This window comes from Alosa sapidissima, chromosome 7 (assembly GCF_018492685.1).
Source record: "Alosa sapidissima isolate fAloSap1 chromosome 7, fAloSap1.pri, whole genome shotgun sequence".
NCBI classification, from domain to species: Eukaryota; Metazoa; Chordata; class Actinopteri; order Clupeiformes; family Clupeidae; genus Alosa; species Alosa sapidissima.
Window position 1 is genome coordinate 22,825,189 of NC_055963.1, and position 19,690 is coordinate 22,844,878.

Sequence of the window (19,690 nt, forward strand, 5' to 3'; positions counted from 1 at the left end):
CAACCACAAAGGCGTGGTGATTGAACAATAAGTGTCTGTTTTGCCAAATGAGAAGTGAAAATGTATTATCACATGAGTAAACACACACACCACACACACAAGCCAAGTTTTATCTGTGAATTTTTTTGTTGAAGTCATGAGCTAAATCTTCTACCACCAAAAGACTCCACATTGAGCTGACACATTGTTATGTCGGTAAGTATTGTGAAATTGTAGCTATACCAACAGCAATAAACCCAGAGTGTATCTCGAGAAGGCATTCACGAACAATAGTCTATTTATACCCTTTCTAAATGCTGACACAACACTTGGCTACCCCAAACCTACAGATGCTGCTATGAATGGATTGTTGTTCGGTCATTTCTTTTGCGAGTCAGCACTGTTGCTGCCAAGGGTATAAACTTTTCACCTTAAGTTTACACAAAGTTCAGGGGTTTACACGGTGATCGCAGGTCACGCATTGTACAGGGGTTACATACAGTAGTGTTCACTTGTTTGCTCTTCTTACCGGATGTTTCGTCTCCACCTCCTACTCCATCCCCTACTCTTGCAACTTTTGTGTATGTAAATGAGTGTGTGCATGTGTGCACTGCTTTTGTGTATGCTTCTCTGTGTGTGTGTTTTCGCTTGTGAGTGTGTGTGTGTTTTATGTGTCTATTCGTGTGTGTGTTTGCTTGTGAGACAAGCAATCCTTAACAGCAATCCGGGTTTTGCGTCAGAAATTATTATTTGCCATCACTCTGGCCTTGTGCACACTTTTTTGATGGATTGAGGTCTGGACTCTGGCTCTGCCACTCTAAAATGTTGATATTGTTCTCGGTTAACCATTTCTTGCCTTGTTTGGCTGTATGTTTTTGGATCATAGTGTGTGGGGCAGGTCTCTCTGTAGACTGCCTGATCTCCTCCTCCAAAAATTCTAATGTAGCCCCTTGTTTTAGTGTTACCACTTTGAGAAGGTCACCAGCTCCCATTGTCTGAAACAGGTGGACAGTGAAAGTTTTAGACAGGTGCATTCAAATGCTATGTCACCATGCCTAACCTATCCGTCAGAAGTTCATGCCTAACCTATCCGGTGAAAAATTATTTCCACCGGGATTTATTGCTCTCAATCACAAGCCCAAAAATTCAAAGCAAGCATAGGTCATCCAATCTGGGATTAAGAGGGAGAACAAAACAGAAAGTTTACAAACAGAACACAACAAAGCAAAACAGACTGTCCCTTTTCAGTGTTCTGACTCTATATACTATATGCATACTCTGTAATGGTCCCCTCGTCCTTTATGATAAGTTTTATTACATAACGCTCAATCGGATTTGCGGTTCCTTTATCAACATATGATGCGCACGGTGGCGCAACAAACACCCAGCACTTCTTAATCAATGGTTGAATGAATACCAATACCTCAATATTTTCGTTCACCGTGTATTATCACTATAAACATTTAACAAATAATCCCCCCTTTCAGTCAAAAACAGCTTTTAAACTACCCTCCCCTCCCACAGCCGGCTTCTTTCCTGCATCCCAAAAAAACAATCACAGCAAACAATTTAGGCCCAGTTCAACGAGGAACAAAAAATAATCAGTCTCTTACAACTTCAGTCCGTGTGAGGCATCCGTCTGCTTCAGAAATAAAGAAAAAAAGAAAGTCTTTGCCTCACCGCAGCCTTGTTTGAGGAGAAGTTTATGATATTCAGGAAAATGCCCAGTCAGATGCGTTTAATCCATATAAAGTGAAAAAAGACGATCACGGTTTTGCTTGCGCTCCAAAAACAGTCCCTGTTGTCCAACAAAAATAATAATCCCAAAAATACAATTGGGAAAAAATAACAGCGTCTTTCCAGGTAACCTGTCTCAATTTTCTCCCACCTTCCTCCTCTACCTGTGGCGCTCTTTTTTTTCAAAAAACTTGTCAGTCCCTCATCATTGGCCCGTCTATCAGACCAACCCCCAACCCAGCCTACAACTTGTTTGTTTCATAAAGGGGTAGCATAACATATTTAAATACAAGTGGAAAACAAAGGAAAATACAGTGGAAAACAATATCCATAACAATTCATTGCTCATTGTTTCAGCTTCTCCTTCATTTTAAAAGTGACAAATCTTTAGTTTGTGGATTTGTTACAACTCACTCCGACAGTGTATTGAAAGCTATATCGGCAACTACAAAACACTACAGAACCCGAGAAGTAGAGTATGAAAAAGTATGGAAGGTAATGTGAGAGAAGTGAAAGAGGAAGCACTCTGAAAATGTTTATTACACTGAGAATTCACAAGCACTGCATACTTTCAGGTCTCTTTTTTCTTCTGGCTGGATAGAGTGGTGAGACGGAGGGATCTATGTTTTTACATTCATACATACAGAAAGAAAGAATGAAGATTTATGCCACTTGTTTGCTGAAACAGGTAGGTACTAATTTCAGTCAGAAAGCTATGTCTGCTTTTCTGATTAATTTGCAATGTCAAAGTTTGTTCATTAGGTAGCTTGAAAGGCATTTTTAAATTCATCTTGATTATCTGTGATTAAGTGAATGAACTAGTTGTGGTGTTATCACTATCAGTTCAGGCTGTTCACTGTGAAGTTTTGTTCTACTATGAAAATGTCAAAACAGCATTTACCCCATGATGTTGTCATGTGATGTCAGCAAAATAGACTACTTGGCAAGTTAACATAGCTTAGAGTTTAGAGCTTAGTTCATGAGTTTTGGAGCTTTAGCGTTTTAAAGTTGTGATTAACTTGCCCGATTTTGGCACTAACACAAACAGATTTGGGTAGAAACACACTAAAATGGATGCAGCAAACCACACTTGAACATACACATCTCAATCTGTTCCGCGGAGACTATCTGTTGTATAAGTATAAGTATATATACTCTTTTGATCCCGTGAGGGAAATTTGGTCTCTGCATTTATCCCAATCCGTGAATTAGTGAAACACACTCAGCACACAGTGAACACACAGTGAGAATATGTTGAAAATATGGCAGGTATCACAGGTGATTTCACTTATTAGCTCATCTGACTGAGTAGCTGTACCAAGTAGAATCAGCTGGTTTACACCTCTGTGTAAATCTTCCTTTAGGGTCTCTTAATTTGAGAAACTGGCCCAGTGACTCGTACACTCACAACCCTAATTCAAAACCTCTCTCTCCCCTGTTAAGGGAGACAGATTACAATGTTGGACCAATGTCCAATGTTGCCCAGTGTTGAAAAGTTTTGTTTTAGATGACCTATTATAGTCTTTTTCTTGGCCAACACCACGCTCTCCCGATTCTTCTCTTGTTTCTTTGTGGGTGCGTAATCCAGGGAACTCATAAAAAATAGCAAATGGTCGCACTCCAAAAATCTTTTTCTTTCTTTTAATCCATTTTAGCACAGGGGTTAATTGACAAATGTTTCGGCCTGGTGGCCTTCGTCAGTGTGTTTCGTCCCTATGGCTACTTCCTAGTTTTAAATAGACAAGTATATTCAATTAGTGACACCTGTCCTCATTAGCTCCGTATGAATTCAACAGGCGCTCCGACACATCAGGCCTCCCCGGCCGTTCATCAGTCGGAGCGCTTGGTGTCTCCAAAATGCAACACACTCATTTACATTGTAACAACGCACCACCACATATCGTATAGTCAGACAATGATAAATACATAAGACAATAAACATATAAGTAACACTCAGAATGACACAATCACAGAAATGACGACAGATCAAAGTCTTCATTCATTCCCTCTGGTGAGCTGATGACCTATTATGAAATGAAAGATTGTTCTTGCTTAACAAAGATCTGGCGTGAATTCTCTTTGACCTCTGACATCTCTCAGCAAATGCCGCCTGCCGTTATGACGAGTATCAGTGTGGAAACGGACAATGCATACAACGAGACTGGGTCTGTGATGGAGACCTAGACTGCATGGACTGGAGTGACGAGAGGAATTGCTGTGAGTGTACACTTAGTCAGTTCTTATAAAAACATGTGGGATGCCAAGGCACTCTTCTTAGGAATAAAACCGCTTTAATAAATATACTAGTTCATAATGGAACTTGTTAAAAACAATGCCAAGTTTATACTATCTGTTTCCCTCCTTCTCTATACCCTGTCCAAATTCAAATTCATATTTGGTTGGTTGATAGTTGTACTTTATGCATAGTCTTCTTTTAGCCAACTGAAAATTGTTCCCTGTCTCTCCCCATTTAAGAGTTAAGCAATATACATATTTCTTTTTGAGAATCATATATTTGACATTTCAATTCTCTCATGACAGTAAAATTGTTCTAATAATCTATATTTTTTGTGAATTTGGTCTTTTCTTTATTTCAGCTGCAGGATATGACAGGGTAACCCAAAGTATGTGACTGAATTTCACGTTTGTGCACCATTGATACTTTGATAATTGTGAAAGGGTTATCGACTGCTGTAGAAAGAAATGGCTGATCTTTAATGCAATATCTACATTGCCTATTATCAGCAACCATTCATCCAATGTTCCAAAGGCACATTCTGTTTACTAATCTGATATCATTTTAAAAGGCTAACTGAGAAAACATTGGAAAACCCTTTTGCAATTATGTAAGCACATAATGTAATCTGAAAACTGCTGCCCTGATTTAAAAAAAACAATGCAACTGATCTCAGCTTGTAATCTGTCTATAATGGAAATTGACCCCAAACTTTTGATTGGTATAAATATATTCAAAACATTCAACCTAGGACAGTTCTGTAAGAACTAAATTGTCTCTATATTTCAGATCCACAATGGAACTCGATGTCGATGACACCCAGTAGGTTGATTTTGTATGCTTGAGACACAATTTGTGTACTTGTTAGTGCCTACGAATCTAAGTATCATCAAGGAAGTCAATCAGTGAAGTTGGAAATGCTATAGACAGAATGCACCTTACTGGGCATATTCTAGATAGATAGATAGATAGATGTGTATATCTACCCCAGCCATGTTTATATCCTGTACCAATGCCACAACCATGACAACCATATTGCTGTTATATAGGGCTTATTCGCAAACACTGCCGCGGCCATATTGTTGATATGAAATTCCAGTTCTATAGGCTAGTAGTCTATGTGACAATCGCCTGCAGCGCGTAGATTTGAGCTGAGCATAGCACAGTAACCTAACGGCTTCATCTTGTCAATATCAAGAGTAGATAAACTTAATCGTTGTGGACCCATATCTAATAGACTCAATATAGCATTAAGTAAAGATCCGTCATTATTGTCAGCTGTAACTTACCCCGATATTCATAGCCTAACTGTCTGTTCATAAATCGGCACACACAGCTGAAGGCGTTCAAGTCGCTTGAGTCAAGGTCGGCTAACTTATATTTGTTCCACCAACGACATCGTCTAACATTGCCATGATCACAGAGAATAAAGCTGCATCTCATTGGACTGCAATTGTATCTTGCGTTTGCCTGTTGCTCACAACCTGCACCCAAGGACTTTGCTAAAGAAGTTTAAAGTAAAGGTGTTTGAGTCGTGACTCACTCGGATCTTTCACCCGTGTCTTTAAATTAACCCATGAGTCGCGAGTCTCTAGTATCATTAACTCGGATCAGTTGAGTCCTACTACAATTCAATCTAAAACGATATAAAAGCGCCACACACAAACCTCTTGCAACATTAGCTAGCCTCCTAGCCCTAGCCATCGTAGCTGCCAAAAATGTAACAATTTCGTAGGCAACCACAACTCCACAAATCAACTCAAGCGACTGAGTGAGCAGGCAGTCCGAGATAACTGGTTAACTTCCTGCAGAGCCGGAAACATTGCAGACTCACAGACCATGGGACTCAGATTGGAGCGGCTGAGTAGCAATCCGGGTTAGTCGGATCAGCCGGCCGGTTAGGCTACGTTGAGTATGAGTCAGTCGAATCAGCCGGCTACGTTGTCATGAGTGGATCTGCAAGAGCAAGTAGCTCCTCCTCGAGGTGAAAAGCAATTCCACAACAAAAGCCATTCTTTCACTTCTGAAATAACATTCAATGTTCTGCATGTAGCCTAGACATAATTAGATTTGGTGTATAGATGTAGCATATTAAAATGCAATTAGGTCGCAAAGACAATCTGAAACATTGCAAGCTCTGTATGGAGTTGCTTGAGTAGGTTACCGGAGTCAGTCGGATCACCCAGGCGGGCCGGTTACGTTATGTTGTTATGAGTGCGAGTCAGCCGAATCAGCCGGCTACGTTGTCATGAGTGGATCTTTAGAGGAGCGAGTAACTCCTCGTCAAGGTGAAAAGCAAATCCACAACAAAAGCCATGCTTTCACTTCTAAAATAACATATGTTCTGCACGCATAGCCTACTTTAAAATGCAATTAGGTCGCGAAGACAGTGCGAAACATTGCAAGCTCTGCATGGAGAGTAGGCTAGCCTACCTGGGTCAGTCGGATCAGCCAGGCGGGCCGGTTACGTTGTTGTTATGAGTGCGAGTCAGCCGAATCAGCCGGCTACGTTGTCATGAGTGGATCTGTAGACGAGCGAGTAGCCTAGTTTCTACTCGTGTCAAGGTGATAATAATAATAGGCCTAATGAGAATAGTAGTAGTAGTAATAATAATAACAATAATAATAATTTATTTACTGCAGGGCATTTCTACGTTCCTGTTTCTATGTCTACATTGAAAGTCAATTGCTTAGGCTAGGTTAAGACACAGTTAAGACACTGTTAATAAACAGTCTGGCTCAAACTGCTTTCTTTCCCATGAGTGGGTAGAGGTTTTGATGCTATTATATTAGGCTATTTTATATTATATTATATTATATTATATTATATTATATTATATTATATTATATTATATTATAGTATATTAGGCTACCTAACAGTATAGCTATGATTAATAGTAATTAGTTGCCTAGTATTAGCAGCCTATAATACTTATTAGAATAGATTCCTAGTAGCCTACTATTAGTATATAGTAATGGTAATAAACATTGTAGCAGAGTAGCATTAGACCTAGGCACACTTTTCTATTGTTAACAAAACAACAACAAATAATGAATTATTATAATATAGGCTACCCTCTCTGTCAATAAGATCAAAGTTTCTGAACATGAGCACCAAAAAGATGAACAATGTGTGGATGCACGTTGACCAGGAGAGCAAAACTCTAAAGGCTAAATGCAAGTACTGCAAAAACCTGGTTTCAAATCATGGAGGATCCACATCCAACATGAGAAGGCACTTAACGAAATGAAGCACCCCACTGCACTGCTTGAACGTAGGATTGAATTTATTTGCGATTTAGCAATACTGAGTGACTCGTTCAACCCGGATCAGTTTAGTGAGTGACTCAGAATAACCCGGATCCTTAAAAGAAATCGAGTTTGACAGGCCTAGTTTAAAGGGGGTTAGCCAGTGATCGTTCTTGTCTGATAACTTCTAGGCTACAGGATGATCTATGATGCAATGTTCTGGAGGCAGAAAAGGCTAACATATTTCTCTACATTTCCAAAATCCAAGTGAACAAAACACAACATATCAGAATGATCTACTGATATCTTTCTCCGCTGAGTTTGTTCCTATTATTTGCCACTTGCCGTGCATAGCCGACGAGCTAAGGGCGCACCATCAATAAAAAATATTAGCCTTGGCTACTGTAAAACGTTGGCTAACATTGCATACCTAGCAATGCTATATGCAAATGCAATACGTCCAAAGGTAATCTACGGTAGGCGACTAAATCAGGCTACTGCTGATGTCTCCGCATACTGCATAGGGGCAGCTGTCTGCTGTCTGTACTGTCTAAAACGTATTTAACTTAATATAGTATTAATAGCTTAATACAAATATAATAATGGCGATGGATGTGAGGCTGTAAGTTTAGCCTATTTATCCTATCTAGCCACAAGTCTCTCCTGCGCTGACTCAACTCCTCAGTCATTTTCTTCTCGTTTTCTGACCATACTGTAGCTGTCAACATTGAGCATTGAAAATAAGGGAGATTTTCCAGTTTACTCACCCAAAATACAGGGAAATTTCAACATTCGTCTTTCTGTTGCTATCCCTCTGGTGAGAGCAAGAATTCGTACAAAACTGCTGCACTAACTGAAGCTAGGTCTAATGAGACTTTGCTTAAAGTTTGGCGTTAAATGCTCTCTCCCACACTGTTCTGATCACTTTAAGGTCGCCTTCAGTTCAGGCAAGCAAAACAAAGTCAAAGTCAAAGTCAAAGTCAACTTTATTGTCAATTTCTTCACATGTTCCAGACATACAAAGAGATCGAAATTACGTTTCTCACTATCCCATGGTGAAGACAAGACATATTTTACCAATTTAAGTCCACAGACAAACATAACATTCAAGTAAACAAAAAAGTAAGTAAATAAGTAAATAAGAGGGCACATATAATAATGAAAAAATAAGAGCAGCAAAATTTGGTTGAAATTGTGCATGGACAGTCAATAAAATACTAGTGCAAAGTCAGGCCAATAAAAGGCTTGGGTAGTTCTGTTTGACCTAAGTAATAAAGAAAGTGGCATAGTGGTGCAAGTTATGTAAGAGCAGCAGAAGTGTTGTGTTTTCAGGACAACAACACCAAGTTGTAAAGTGTACAAGTGTGCAAGTGTGCAAGTGGAGTAGTGCAGGTGGCCATTGTGGGTCCAATGTCCAGGATGTTATGTAGCTGAGGGTGGAGGGGGGAGAGGAGGGAGAGAGTTCAGCATCCTTACAGCTTGGTGTATGAAGCTGTTGGTGAGTCTGGTAGTGCGGGAGCGCAGGCTTCTGTACCTCTTCCCAGAGGGCAGTAGATCAAACAGATTGTGAGCTGGGTGACTTGAATCACTCACAATTTTGGTCGCCTTGCGGGTGAGGTGGGTGGTGTAAATGTCCTTCAGGGAGGGGAGTGAAGCACCAATGATCCTTCCAGCTGTGTTCACTATGCGCTGCAGGGCTTTCCTGTTGTATTCAGTGCAGCTTCCGCCCCACACAGCGATACAGCTGGAGAGGATGCTCTCAATGGTGCCTCGGTAGAATGTGGTCATGATGGCTGGTGGAGCACTTGCTCGCCTGAGTTTCCGCAGGAAGTACAGGCGGCGCTGAGCTCTCTTCGCCAGTGATGCAGTGTTGGTGGTCCAGGAGAGGTCTTCACTGATGTGCACCCCCAGGAATTTGGTGCTGCTCGCTCTCTCCACCACAGCACCGTCGATGGTCAGTGGCAGGTGTTGGGTGTGACCTCTCCGGAAGTCAACAACAATCTCTTTGGTCTTGCTGACGTTCAGCAGGAGGTTGTTGTCCCTGCACCACGTGGTCAGATGGTCGACCTCCAACCTGTATTGAGTCTCGTCGCCCTTGGTGATGAGACCCACCAGAGTTGTGTCGTCAGCAAATTTCACTATGTGATTGTTGCTGTAGGTTGCAGTGCAGTCATGCGTCAGCAGGGTGAAGAGCAGCGGACTGAGCACGCAGCCTTGGGGGGCCCCTGTGCTCAGTGTGATGCTGCTTGAGGTATTGTTGCCAACACGTACTACTTGGGGCCTCTGACAGAGGAAGTCCAGTAGCCAGTTGCAGAGGTAGGTACGGAGTCCCAGTTTGTCCAGTTTGCAGATGAGTTGTTGTGGTATTATGGTGTTGAATGCAGAACTGAAGTCTATAAACAGAAATCTCACATATGAGTCTCTTTTTTCCAGGTGGGTGAGGGCTGGGTGGAGGGCAGAGCAGATTGCATCCTCTGTAGACCGCTTGGCTCGGTATGCAAACTGGAAGGGGTCCAGGGTGGGGGGGAGAATGGCTTTGATGTGTGACATGACAAGCCGCTCAAAGCACTTCATGATGATGGGTGTCAGTGCCACAGGGCGGTAGTCATTGAAGCAGGATGGAGCAGTTTTCTTCGGCACAGGTATGATGGTGGCAGCTTTGAAACATGATGGGACGATGGCTTGCTTCAGGGAAGTGTTAAAGATGTCTGTGAAGACATCCTTAAGCTCCCCTGCGCAGTCCTTAAGCTCCCCAGCGCACGACCTGGGATGTTGTCTGGACCTGTTGCCTTACGGGTGTTGATAGCAGCAAGTGTCCTCTTCACGCTGTCGGCAGAGAGGCACAGGGGCTGCTCATGTAGAGGGGGATGGGTCTTCTGTGGGCAGGTGCTGTTTTGTGCTTCAAAGCGAGCAAAGAAGCGGTTCAGGTTGTTGAGCAGAGGGATGTTGCTCTCACAGCTCTGTGGCGCGGGCTTGTAGTCCGTGAGGGCCTGAATGCCCTGCCATAGGCTTTGTGCGTTCCTGCTGTCTTTGAAGTGGGTGGTTATCTTGTGAGTGTATTCCTTTTTTGCTTCCTTGATGCCACGGGACAGGTTGGCTCTCGCTGTTTTCATGCCAGCTTCATCCCCAGCTCTGTAGGCTTTGTCTCTGGCCCTCAGCAGCCTGAGGACATCCCCTGTCAGCCATGGCTTCCAGTTAGCCCGAGTGATGATGTCTTTTGTGTGGGTCACATCATCGATGCACTTGGTGATGTAAGAGGTTACAGTGTCTGTATACTCCTCTATGTCTGTCCGGTTGTTGTAAGTGGCTGCCTGCTTAAACATTTCCCAGTCTGTTGTGTCAAAGCAGTCTTGAAGAGCATCGGAGGCTCCCTCAGGCCACACTTTTACCTGCTTACGAACCGGTTTGTTCGCTTTTACCCTTTGTCTGTATGCGGGCATTAGCATAACAGTGATATGGTCTGAAAGTCCAATGTGGGGGAGGGGGGTGGCTTTGTATGCTCCTTTGTGTGTAGTGTAGACCAGGTCCAGGATGTTATCTCCTCTTGTTGGAAAATCAACATGCTGGTGTAGCTTTGGAAGTACAGTTTTGAGATCTTTAAAAACATATTTTCGCTGGAAGGGCAGGGGGTAGCAAAAGGACAATAGTACATAGACGGACAAGTCCGATGGGGCTAATGTAATGAGAGTAATAAAATATGGGATATTTCACGGGAAAATATTAAAAAAGGAAGACAGCTGGAAAAAAGTTGACAGGTATGTTTCTGACAGTGGGTGACTCTAGGGTTCTTTGCTGTTGTTAGAACGGCCTGTAGCCTATTGAACAACATATAGGCCTATACCATCACGTTAAATTTTGTACAAATAAATAAATAGCCTACAGCGATAATACCGGCGCTGTCGCGCTTGTCAATTGACAGCTGTATTAAATAGACCTACCTATGCATTTTCTATATCAACAAAATGGCCGCTGCGAACGTTATTACCTGATTATTACGTAGATCGAATATGCCTAATAACAGTTCCACAGTTTTCTGAGAGTGGTGAAGTCCCGCCCCTTCCGATTGCCTCCATGGGACCTATCTTTCAAAAACATTTGAACGGCAGTCTATGGTGAAAAAGAAAGTATTTTCTGGTCCCGGTTGACTTGTGCCTTGAATTACCCATATGATGTTTGTCAATTTTAAAGACAATTTTTCATGTAAAGACATTTGCAGTTTGTTTCGTAACTACTGAATTACAACATTGTGAAAGATCGTAATTTCAACGACTACAAACCCATCAGTCGCGCTAGTGACGTTAGCTCATTCACAGCCACACTAAATTGTACAAGCATACCAGCAACAGGTCTTAATTGGGCTTTCCTTGCCGAAGAAAATACCATGAGTCAGAGGATTAAACACATCAGGTAAGTTGTATTCGTCCATAGACTGTACATTACATACTGTTAAGTGATATAGCAGGCAGCAAGATGCAACCGTTAACTAGCATAACAGCTCTTATCGTTTCATTACGTTGGTGACGTACATCGTTCGAGACGAGAGATGTAGTCCACTGAGTGGATTCGCACAAAACCAACATAACTTTTGAAGTCTATCGAACAACAGTACTTTCTTGACGTGAAAAATTATCTTTTAAATTCACACACATCATATGTGAAATTTGTGGCACAATTTAAACTGGACCAAAAAATAATTGTTATCTCTCCATTAACTCCCGTTCATAATTTTTTGAAAGATAGATCCCATGGACCGGAAGTAGAAGGGGCGGGACTTCACCACTCTATAGAGCTGGTAAGTCCCGCCCTTTCCGCTATCCCCACTGGACCTCTAGATTGAAAAATCGTTAATGCAAGTGAATGTGAGAAAATAATTATTTTCTGGTCCCGTTTGAATTTTGCATTGAATGTGAACATATGTTGTCTGTGAATTTTTAATATAAATTTTCGTGTAAAGATTGCTACAATTGAGCGGGTAGAAGTTTGATGCGGTTAAACTTTGTGTGAGAGCACTTTGTGGACTACAACTTTCCGCTAGACGACAGCGAACTAGTTTCCCATAACAACCATCAGTTGGTTGAGATGTAGAGGGTTATTAAGATCGACTTTGAACACAGTGAACCATACAACTTTACAATCACACTGTATCATAGTGTTAATGTGTTGAGTGAAGCTAGACATGTTTCGAATATTTTTGTTACCATGTGTGTTTATTCCTGCCATTACAAAAACTAGCATCTCAGTTAATGTTAGTGATTAGAGCTAGCTCACGTCACAGGCGACATGTAGTTTTTCTCGTTATGTCTTTTCCACAACTGATAGCCGAAGAATCATATAATATACTGTCAAACTCGTAACATGAAAAATTATATTAAAAATTCAGACAACATATGTTCACATTCATGGCACAATTCAAACGGGACCATTGTGCATTGGGTGCATTGACGATTTTTTAATCTAGAGGTCCACTGGGGGTTTAGCGAATGGGCGGGACTTACCAGCTCTATTGTTCATTTTGATTATCCCATAGACTGTATATATACAGTCTATGGATTATCCTATTTGATATTTCTTTGGGATCTAATGTCTTGAACATTTGTCAAACTCTGTCCATGTCTTGATGGTTCTTTATCTCAACTCTAGGATATGACAGGACAACCCCAAGTATTTAACTCCATCACATTTCCTCCATCTCACATCATTCAACCTAAATAAATCTTTAAAATATTTGGTCCAAGGCCATTATTCAAAATAATTTTAAATGTCTATATTTCAGGTCCAAGGAAGTACTGGATGAGACCCAGTAGGTTGATTTATCAGCTTATGTTATAAATACTCTTTATACATACAGCCAGTATGGAAAAACATTTGTGAGATCTTTCTCTATAGAACCGCTTGCTCCATGGTAAATCCAATTTATTGATGAACTGACATTTCAGTAAACATCAGCTAACGTGGAGCAAGCACTGTTGTGTTTTAATTTTCTCATTGTCTTATATTATCTTGACTGGTTTGAACCTTAAAGGGCGTTCTTTCAACGTGTCTTGGCAGGGACAGGTATCTAAGTCTCATGACCTCACCACAGGTGTGCCTCAGGGATCAGTATTAGGACCCTTGCTTTTCTCTATTTACACCACTTCCTTAGGTGATACCATTCGCTCCCATGGATTTGACTATCACTGTTATGCAGACGACACTCAACTTTACCTGTCTTTCCCACCTGATGACTCTAGTGTTTCCCACCGGATTTCTGCATGCCTTAAGGATATTTCAGCCTGGATGAAAGATCGGCACCTTCAGCTTAATCTCTCAAAAACAGAGTTTTTGGTGTTTCCAGCTAAAACAGCTATTCCCCAACAGATTAACATCCAGCTTGACTCAACTTCACTGACCCCAACTAGATTGGCACGAAACTTGGGCGTTGTAATTGATGACCGACTTAACTTCTCTGAGCATATAGCTTCTATTGCAATCGAATCGATTGAATCATGTCGGTTTATGCTTTACAACATTAGGAAGATCAGACCTTATCTGACACAAGATTCCACACAACTTCTTGTTCAGACCATGGTCATCTCTAAGCTGGACTATTGTAATTCACTATTAGCTGGCTTACCCGCTTGTGTAACAAGATCATTACAGCTGATTCAAAATGCTGGAGCACGCCTGGTCTTCAATCAGCCAAAGAGGACGCATGTAACTCCTCTCCTAGTTACTCTCCATTGGCTCCCTATAGTAGCCAGAATTAAATTTAAATCTCTCACTTTGGCCTATAGGACACTAACTAGATCTGCTCCTAGTTATTTTAATTCAATAATCAAGCCTTACATCCCCAACCGCCCACTGCGGTCTTCTGGTGAGCGTATGTTGTGTCGACCAGTCATGAAAACTGGGTCTAATTCCAGACTCTTTTCTTCAGTGGTTCCATGTTGGTGGAATGAACTGCCCAGTGCTCTCCGTTCCTGTGGTAGTTTTGGGTCGTTTAAGAGGGGTCTAAAGACATTCCTATTCAACATATACTTAGTTGTTTAAGCGCTTATGTGTTATGGTTTATATAATGTTGTTTTATTTGAATTGGGCTGTTAATTAATTTGACATTATTGTTTATTATTGATATTCTCCTTAATGTAGTCTTAGCATGTCATTGTTTTTATATTATTGATTGAATTGACATTGTTTTATTATTGCCTTTCCCCTTTTTTACATTGCTTTTTATTAGGCTATTGCTTGAATTGATATTATTGTGTACTACAACTATTCTACTTACTATATTTGACCTACATTTTAATCTGTTCCCTGTTCAATTTTAAATATTATTATGTTGTTTTGTATTTATGTGTCGCTTTGGACAAAGGCGTCTGCTAAATCCATAACCATAACCATATTATAGTTACAGGACAACATTTCTTTACACTTCATCAGTTCTCTCATGACAGTAAAATTGTTCTGATTACTGTATCTATATTTTTTGTGAATTTGGTCTTTTCTTTATTTCAGCTTCAAGATACAACTGGGTAACCCAAAGTATGTGACTGAATCACATGGACTGCATCCCACATTTGTACACCATTAAAGGAGAATTCTGGCTATTTTTCACATAGATTTCTGTTTCTCGTGGTCACCGAGTAAAAAACGAAAACAATCAGTTTTACCTAGCTCGACTTGCAGCAGCCAGCAGCTAAAGCTACAGGCACCTACAGTGGTACACTCTGGGGGCATGAACATGGAGGCTCAAACATGCCCCCACAGTGTAGCACTGTAGCTGCCTGGTAGCTCTATAGCTGTTGGCTGCAGCAAATCAAGCTCGGTAGAACCGACTATCGATTTCTTTTCCATACCTACAGTACTCGGTAACCTCAAGAAACAGAGATGTGAGAAATCTCCGGAATTCTTTAACTTTTTAAAATGAGTTTAAAATATATTAGATGTAATCCTCATTCAAAAATAATTTTAAATGTCTATATTTCAGGTCCGAGGAGGTACTGGATGAGACCCAGTAGGTTCATTTATCAGCTTATGTTATAAATACTCTTTATACATACATCCAGTATGGAGATAACATTTGTGAGATCTTTCTCTATAGAACTGCTTGCTCCATGTTACATCCAATATATTGATGAACTGACATTTCAGTAAACATCAGTTACCGTGGCTACTGTGGAGCCAGCACTGTTGTGTGTTTTTTTCTCAGTGTCTTACATTATAGTTACAGGACCGCTTTATACATATTCCTTTTTGAGAATCATTTGAAATTTCTTTACACTTCATCAGTTCTCTCATGACAGTAAAAATGTTCTGATAATCTATATTTTTTGTGAATTTGGTCTTTTCTTTATTTCAGCTTCAAGATATGACTGGGTAACCCAAAGTATGTGACTAAATCACATGGGCTGCATCCCACATTTGTACACCATTAAAGGAGAATTCTGGCTATTTTTCACATAGATTTCTGTTTCTTGTGGTCACCGAGTAAAAAACGAAAACAATCAGTTTTACCTAGCTCGAGTCGCAGCAGCCAAAGCTACAGGCACCTACAGTGGTACACTTTGGGGGCATGAACATGGAGGCTCAAACATGCCCCCACAGTGTAGCACTGCCTGGTAGCTCTATAGCTGTTGGCTGCAGCAAATCAAGCTCGGTAGAACCGACTGTCGATTTCTTTTCCATACCTACAGTACTCAGTAACCTCAAGAAACAGAGATGTGAGAAATCTCCGGAATTCTCCTTTAATTTTTTTAAATGAGTTTAAAATATATTAGATATAATCCTCATTCAAAAATAATTGCAAATGTCTATATTTCAGGTCCGAGGAGGTACTGGTTGAGACCCAGTAGGTTGATTTATCAGCTTATGTTATAAATACTCTTCATACATACATCCAGTATGGAAAAAACATTTGTGAGATCTTTCTCTATAGAACTGCTTGCTCCATGGTACATCCAATTAATTGATGAACTGACATTTCAGTAAACATCAGTTAATCAATAAATTGGATATGGGCAAGCACTGTTGCGATTTTCTTTTCTCAGTGTCTTATATTATAGTTACAGGACCACATTATACATATTCCTTTTTGATAATCATATATTTGAAATTTCTTTACACTTCATCAGTTCTTTCATGACAGTAAAATTCTTCTGATAATCTATATTTTTTGTGAATTTGGTCTTTTCTTTATTTCAGCTTCAAGATATGACTGGGCAACCCAAAGTATGTGACTAAATCACATGGACTGCATCCCACATTTGTACACCATTAAAGGATAATTCTGGCCATTTTTCACATAGATTTCTGTTTCTCGTGGTCACCGAGTAAAGAACAAAAACAATCAGTTTTACCTAGCTCGACTTGCTGCAGCCAGCAGCTAAAGCTACATGCACCTACAGTGGTAATTTTGTGTAAAAGAATAAGCTATAAGCAAATATATCAGTTCTGTGTTATACTTCTCCGGGTGTTTTAATTACATTTCCTGCATTTCCTACATCCTACATCATTCACCCTAAATAAATCTTTAAAAGATACAGAGGAACCTGCCCACCTTGATAGATTATAATGCATGTGCAGCTATTTCGCAAAACCAAGAAAATGAGAAAAGAAAAGCGCAACACTGTTTGCTCCATGGTACATTCAATTTATTGATGAACTGACATTTCAGTAAACATCAGTTAAATCAATACATTTTTGAAAATCAATAAATTGGATGTAGGCTACCTTTTCTCATTGTCTTATATTATATTAAAATACTAAGTCCAAGACTATTCCAAATGAATTACATTTTCTATATTTCAGGTCCAAGGAGGTACTGGATGAGACCCAGTAGGTTTATATATCAGCTTATATTATACATACTTTTTTGTGTGTATTTGTGGGACTTTTTGCCTTTATTATAATAGGATAGTGAAGACACTGACAGGAAGTGAGTGTGTGTGTGAAAGAGAGGGTGGGGTGGGATCACTCAACCTGGGTCCCCATGGGCACTTGGACCCGAATGTCTGTAGTCAGTTGCACCACATTGCCCCTCTTTATGCATACATGCAGTAAGAAAAAACATTTGCAATTGCCTGTGTTTGTCAAAAACACACTCTACCGATACAATTTAAAACAATAGAATGTACATCCTAATCATATGCTCAATGTCCAACCTGGTATAGGACTCTAGGGCATCAAAGACGGTTTCTGACTTTTTTATGCCATTGAAGATATGACTTTTTGGTTTTGTTCCACACAGCTCAACCATCATACACTACAGATGCAGGTTTGTGTGTTTTTAATCAGTTTGTATATGGTGACCTTCTATAGTAGCTTTATCCTATCATCTTTATCATTCTAAATTTGAAGTCAATTGGGCCTGTAGTTTTTAATATATGTAAGCGGATACGCATGCACGCACACAAACACACACACACACACACACACACACACACACACACACAGGACCCAGTTCTCCCCCTCTGCTGATCATATACATGGTCTATTTTTTCAGATGTCCCAAACCCACTGATTAGAGTGTACAGACTTGAGGATAGCCATGTGGACGAAGTCATAGTTTCCTGTCAACACCGCGTTACTGTTCGTCAAAACCGACTGCAGCTGAAAGTGATGATGGAAAAGAGAAGCTACACCCTGCAATTCCCCGACTTCAGCAGTGGAACAGAACACCTCTTCAAGATCATTGTGTCTTCACCTGCTTTCTTCACATGTGTTGAGGAACTACCCAACAGAACTCTTCTAAGCGATGTGTTCACCTTCCGTAAGCGTACGGACACTTCTGGTGAGTGTAAATACAATAGCATTCTGCAGAAGAGTTAATGAGCCCCATTGGCATCCGTCTAAAGATGGAGATATTAATGTGCTCACACTCTCCATTCTTAGGCACACAGATGTCTCCATCCTACGAGGTCTATGCAGGATTCCTAGGGTTCATGCTCATCATCGTGATTTCTGTAGTGATCATGGCGACACTGTGGAAGATACACATAGGTAAGTTGCTGCAGTAGCCTATGTGAGAGTCACAGGCAGGGATGGGTCTGTGTCATCATGCCATACTGATGTGTGTATTTCATGGATAAGTTCATTAGGGTCTACTTTGTAAACATCAGGCATGTAGGATCATGCGTTAGTAATAAGTAATAGTCTAATTACGTAGAAAAGACTTATTACCTACATCTTGTTTATAACAGTTTTGAATGAACACTATGCTGATATTGTTTACAGTTCAATTTAATACTGTCCAATACAGTACAATAATCATTCCTGTTTTTTTCTCAGAGAAACAACGGAACAACCTGACATTCTGTGTCTCTGAAGACACTGTAAAAGTTTGATCCTTTAAAACACGCTTTGTTTTTTTTTTCTATATTCTTACATGTAAATGATTAAGAATTGTTTAGCGCTTCATCTTTTAATCACATTTTTAAATATACATACATTATACATATCCATTAGGGCAATGAAACAAGATCATGATTATATGCCTGGGCCAGGAGCATGTAGGATGCAAGTGAGCTAAAATATTCTATCACTAAATTAAATGCCACTGATTAGCATTACGTATTTTTCATGTTGTACTCATATCGTACAGAAGATATTGCATATACTTACAAGTGAATGAAAGAGTACAATGATAGGCCTACAACTTGTTTGCATGGCCATGATTCTGCTCATGTGTGTTTTAAAAATGTAATAATTGATTTAAATAATGAGATAGTGAAATGTGATTTTACATAATTCAGCTTTACCACCTAATAATAATAATGATAATAATAATAATAATAATAATGATAATAAGTTGAACCTTTTAGATGTCTAGTGTTGATTTATGTCAGTTTATCAAATAAATTCTTGCATACAACATATATTTATCAACTAATTGTTTCCTTTTGTACACTTGTGCATTTGTACCCTCTGCTTTTCCTGTGATGATATTTTGAATATTATCTCCTTAATAATATTTCATATATAATGGCTAGCTACTAGATTATGTATGTCCATCAGCCTGTGTGAGAACTGATAACATGTTGTAACAGTGCCCTCTAAGTGGAAGGTTTGGTGGTTCATTCGTCAGCATCAGATAAGCAGATCTGATGACACAAGACTGCATTTTGACAGAATATTTGTGCAAAGTGAATATTAGCGCAGTATTTTAGTTCAGTGCTGAGTTAATAACTGCAAGGGGGATGGGTTTCTTCAAGCCTAATTGAAGCTATGAATGGGTGCAACAGTAAACAGGATGAGTTACAGAAGTGGGCGATTAGGGGCAATGATGATCATTATTATCAACTATTGCAGCCATTATAATCCCTGCTGTCAGTATAGCTACACTAGAGTACAATATGTGCTCATGTAGATGGCCTAAGAGACTGACTCTTCACCATGGTCAGATCATCATTCTGTTTTCTGTAAAATCACAATAATGTATCTTGCTTCAACTCTTATTTGAACTGTTTACAATTTATTGTGCATAATTGTATTGTGCATAAGGAAAATGGTCAC

The 19,690-nt window shown here is 40.0% G+C and overlaps 1 protein-coding gene across 1 annotated transcript; it reads left to right on the plus strand.

Moving 5' to 3' along the window:
• Positions 1-978: 978 nt before the first annotated feature.
• Positions 979-19,053, plus strand: LOC121713420. Its single transcript, XM_042097995.1, has 14 exons — positions 979-983; positions 3,817-3,933; positions 4,314-4,340; positions 4,742-4,774; positions 14,696-14,722; positions 15,168-15,194; positions 15,540-15,566; positions 16,002-16,028; positions 16,382-16,408; positions 16,988-17,014; positions 17,427-17,453; positions 17,682-17,969; positions 18,071-18,178; positions 18,467-19,053. Exons 2-14 carry the CDS (start codon positions 3,906-3,908, stop codon positions 18,520-18,522), a joined length of 729 nt encoding a protein of 242 aa, XP_041953929.1. The 5' UTR covers positions 979-983; positions 3,817-3,905; the 3' UTR covers positions 18,523-19,053.
• The last annotated feature ends 637 nt before the right edge of the window (positions 19,054-19,690 follow it).

Bases quoted from the DNA above. Each gene is read 5' to 3' on its own strand.
- LOC121713420 (XM_042097995.1), top strand. From the start codon at position 3,906: ATGGACTGGAGTGACGAGAGGAATTGCT. The intron at 16,029-16,381 runs GTAGGTTGATTT...TCTTTATTTCAG, and splicing joins GAGGTACTGGTTGAGACCCA to CTTCAAGATATGACTGGGCA. The intron at 18,179-18,466 runs GTAAGTTGCTGC...TTTTTTTCTCAG, and splicing joins ACTGTGGAAGATACACATAG to AGAAACAACGGAACAACCTG.